Raw genomic sequence first — 2,762 nt, forward strand, 5'->3', positions numbered from 1 at the left:
AGAAATCTGACTTGTGATAATCTCTGAGCACTCTGTCTGAGATAATCAATATGAAATCGCCTTCAGGTTCCTCGTCACTAGCTTCTCCTTTCGACTGGGAGCCGAGACTGAATGGTGAGTTCCCTTGAGATCTTGAACGGCGAATTAAACTCTGCTCCAGCTCCTTCAAGAATGTGGTTGTGGCTGTAGTTTTATCTTCCTGTCTATCTTCTGGAGTGATTTGATCAGTGACTTTTTCGTTAGGAAACAGAGCTGAAGTAATCTTGGCCATACATATCCGGTCTGCTCGTGGATTGATCATGGAAGCTGGAGATTTATCCTATATTTGAAGCATCGATGGGCTGGGGCAATTAGGAGATTCTTTGCCAATACAGGGATCCATGCCAGTCGTAGAAGGATGAGAGAGGTTTATGTCTTGATTGCAGCGAAGAGCCAAAGTAGCACCTCTGAGAGCGGTTGGAGTTTGATCTCCCACTCGGATTTCAGTAGATCCCATATCAGCCTCATGAGTCTCAAATTCCTTGTTTCTTACCTCGATGATGCTTACTTTTTCATGCAGTTCATTGCCGACATTTGCTTGGTTTGTAACGTCGTCTTTTTCACAAACACTTACCGGGCGTTCCGGAGGGGCCGACAGAGAGGAGCTGAACTTTCTCTGGACCCAATCCTTTGTGCTCTCTTTAACAGCCTGGACTTCAATTGGGATGTGGGAGCTATTGTGAATGGTGTTGGTAATATAGAACGATTCCACCTCTGCCAAAATAGGGAAACATTGACCAAGAACTTGGAGCTTGAGAGCTCTTTGCAGATTCGTGCCAGGGTTAATAGCAACTCTGACTCGAGCAAAGATTGGAAAATGTCGTATGCGCTGATGGGATCAATCTGCGTTACCCTTCCCAGTTGATTTCCTAGGTCCAATAAAACTGACTCCATCCAGGCATGAGCCAGTATTCTGAACAGTCTCACCCAAATACCTTCTCCTCCAAAAACCTACCCTGGGGTCCATTTAACTACTGATTTTATATCGATGGATTTATGTAACTCAGAATCGAGAAGGAAACCGTCAAATGCCTGCTTAGATCTCCATATGAGAAGAAATTTGATGGGGGAAATTCTCGTGACTTCACAAATAGAAGGGCCAAAACATGATGTATTGATTGCACTCCGAATCCTCAGGATGGAAATGTTGGGCTTGGAAACGGTGATGACCACCCCTAAAGTCAATGCTTGACGTTGTTTCTACTGCTCTTCGATCTGCCACAGTAGCATTGTCTTCCTCTGAATGTGTTGTCCTCGAATGGTTATCTGCTGCCCTATTCAGAGCTCCCAAATAAGAGATGGTAGAAGCCTGATGGTGTTTTTGCTTTACCTGTTAAGTACTGAATTGGCTATGGTTGGCTCTGTCGGAAGGCCCCCTGTCTCTAGCCCATCTCACATCTACTATTCTGCCATCGATTGTTTTGCCATTGAGCACATCCATGGTATTTTTAGCATCTTGCTCGTACCTGAATCTGACAAAGCCATAGCCCCTTGGTTTCGAAGATTCCGGAATGGTTGGGATATACACGTCTATTACTTTCCCGTGTTTGCTGAACATCTGGAATAGATCCTCACTAGAAGTGTCGAAGGTGATATTCTGGATAAATAGGCTGAAATGTCTGGAGTTGGGCGAGTTTCTCATCAATCTCGAGCTGTAAGAAGGAAGGCCATTAGGAGATAACTTTCGATTGGGAAACAAGAGCCCTAAATCAGCAGTAGGTTTGCCTCTTCTATGTAGAAACTGCCATTCGAGGGAGGTTCGAAAATTCCGGACCCGAGGAGATCGGTCATCCGCAATTAGGGCATCGAAAATGGCGATGGCGATGACTAGGGCAAGATGGCGGACGTGTATGTCTTCACAGCAAATCCACCTGCATATTCTAACAACTTTCTTATACTTTCGGATATGCATATGCATGTATGTTTGTCTGTGTGTGCATGTGTATGTATTTCTATTTGTAGTTTTAGGTGAATGGAGGGTGACACCTGTTATGGTCACTCATACGTTTGCAGGTCAAACTAATACTCCAATTGTATTTCTAGTGTATATTCGATATATGATTGCACTCAGACGCTATACAATAATGAGACTCAAAAGGATCCAATAAATTCTAAAGTCTTTTATTCAAGGGACGCGATCGCTATACTTACTAGCTTTAGAGACTTCCACCTAAGGGACACGATCGTCTTACCTTCTTGAGTATTTTAGGAGCATCCATAGAACAACGCACCATATTCAAGTCTCAATTCATAGTGAAAATAAATATGCATATGCCATGAATAACAATAACACAAACTTTAGTTCTCTTATAAAATACATTGCTTTCATTAACTTTAATTTTCGATTACACCTTTACTATTCTTAAGATATTGTTTTCAATTTCCTTTAAGTATAAATCATTAACATAACTTAATTTCTCTAAAAAGCTAAATAGAAAAATTCACTTAATAATTTTAGAATAATTAAATTTCTTAAAACCAATATTTTTATTTAATCTAAAAAATCAATTTTTTTTTGAGATTTAATAAATTTATTTTGATAAAATATAAGAATAATTTAATTTAAATTTTAACTCCAATTAAATAAGATTTTCATTTAAATCATATATGTCAATACTTTTTTAAAATATTAAAAATAATAAATCATATTAGCATTAACAAAATTGATTTTAATTCATTAAATTCTAAAATTAAAATTTTTAATTAAATTATAAATTTCAAAT

At 38.9% G+C, this 2,762-nt stretch overlaps 1 protein-coding gene across 1 annotated transcript; it reads right to left on the reverse strand.

The window, feature by feature from the left end:
* Positions 1–1,372: 1,372 nt before the first annotated feature.
* On the reverse strand, positions 1,373–1,957 carry LOC131249529 (serine/arginine-rich SC35-like splicing factor SCL28). The gene has a single exon (XM_058250335.1). It carries the CDS (start codon positions 1,955–1,957, stop codon positions 1,373–1,375), a length of 585 nt encoding a protein of 194 aa, XP_058106318.1.
* Between the last annotated feature and the right edge of the window lie 805 nt (positions 1,958–2,762).

The sequence above is a fragment of the Magnolia sinica genome, chromosome 6 (assembly GCF_029962835.1).
Source record: "Magnolia sinica isolate HGM2019 chromosome 6, MsV1, whole genome shotgun sequence".
In the NCBI taxonomy this organism is placed as follows: Eukaryota; Viridiplantae; Streptophyta; class Magnoliopsida; order Magnoliales; family Magnoliaceae; genus Magnolia; species Magnolia sinica.

Excerpts from the sequence above, each read along its gene's own strand:
- LOC131249529 (XM_058250335.1), bottom strand. The coding sequence starts at position 1,957 with ATGCATATGCATATCCGAAAGTATAAGAAAGTTGTTAGAATATGCAGG.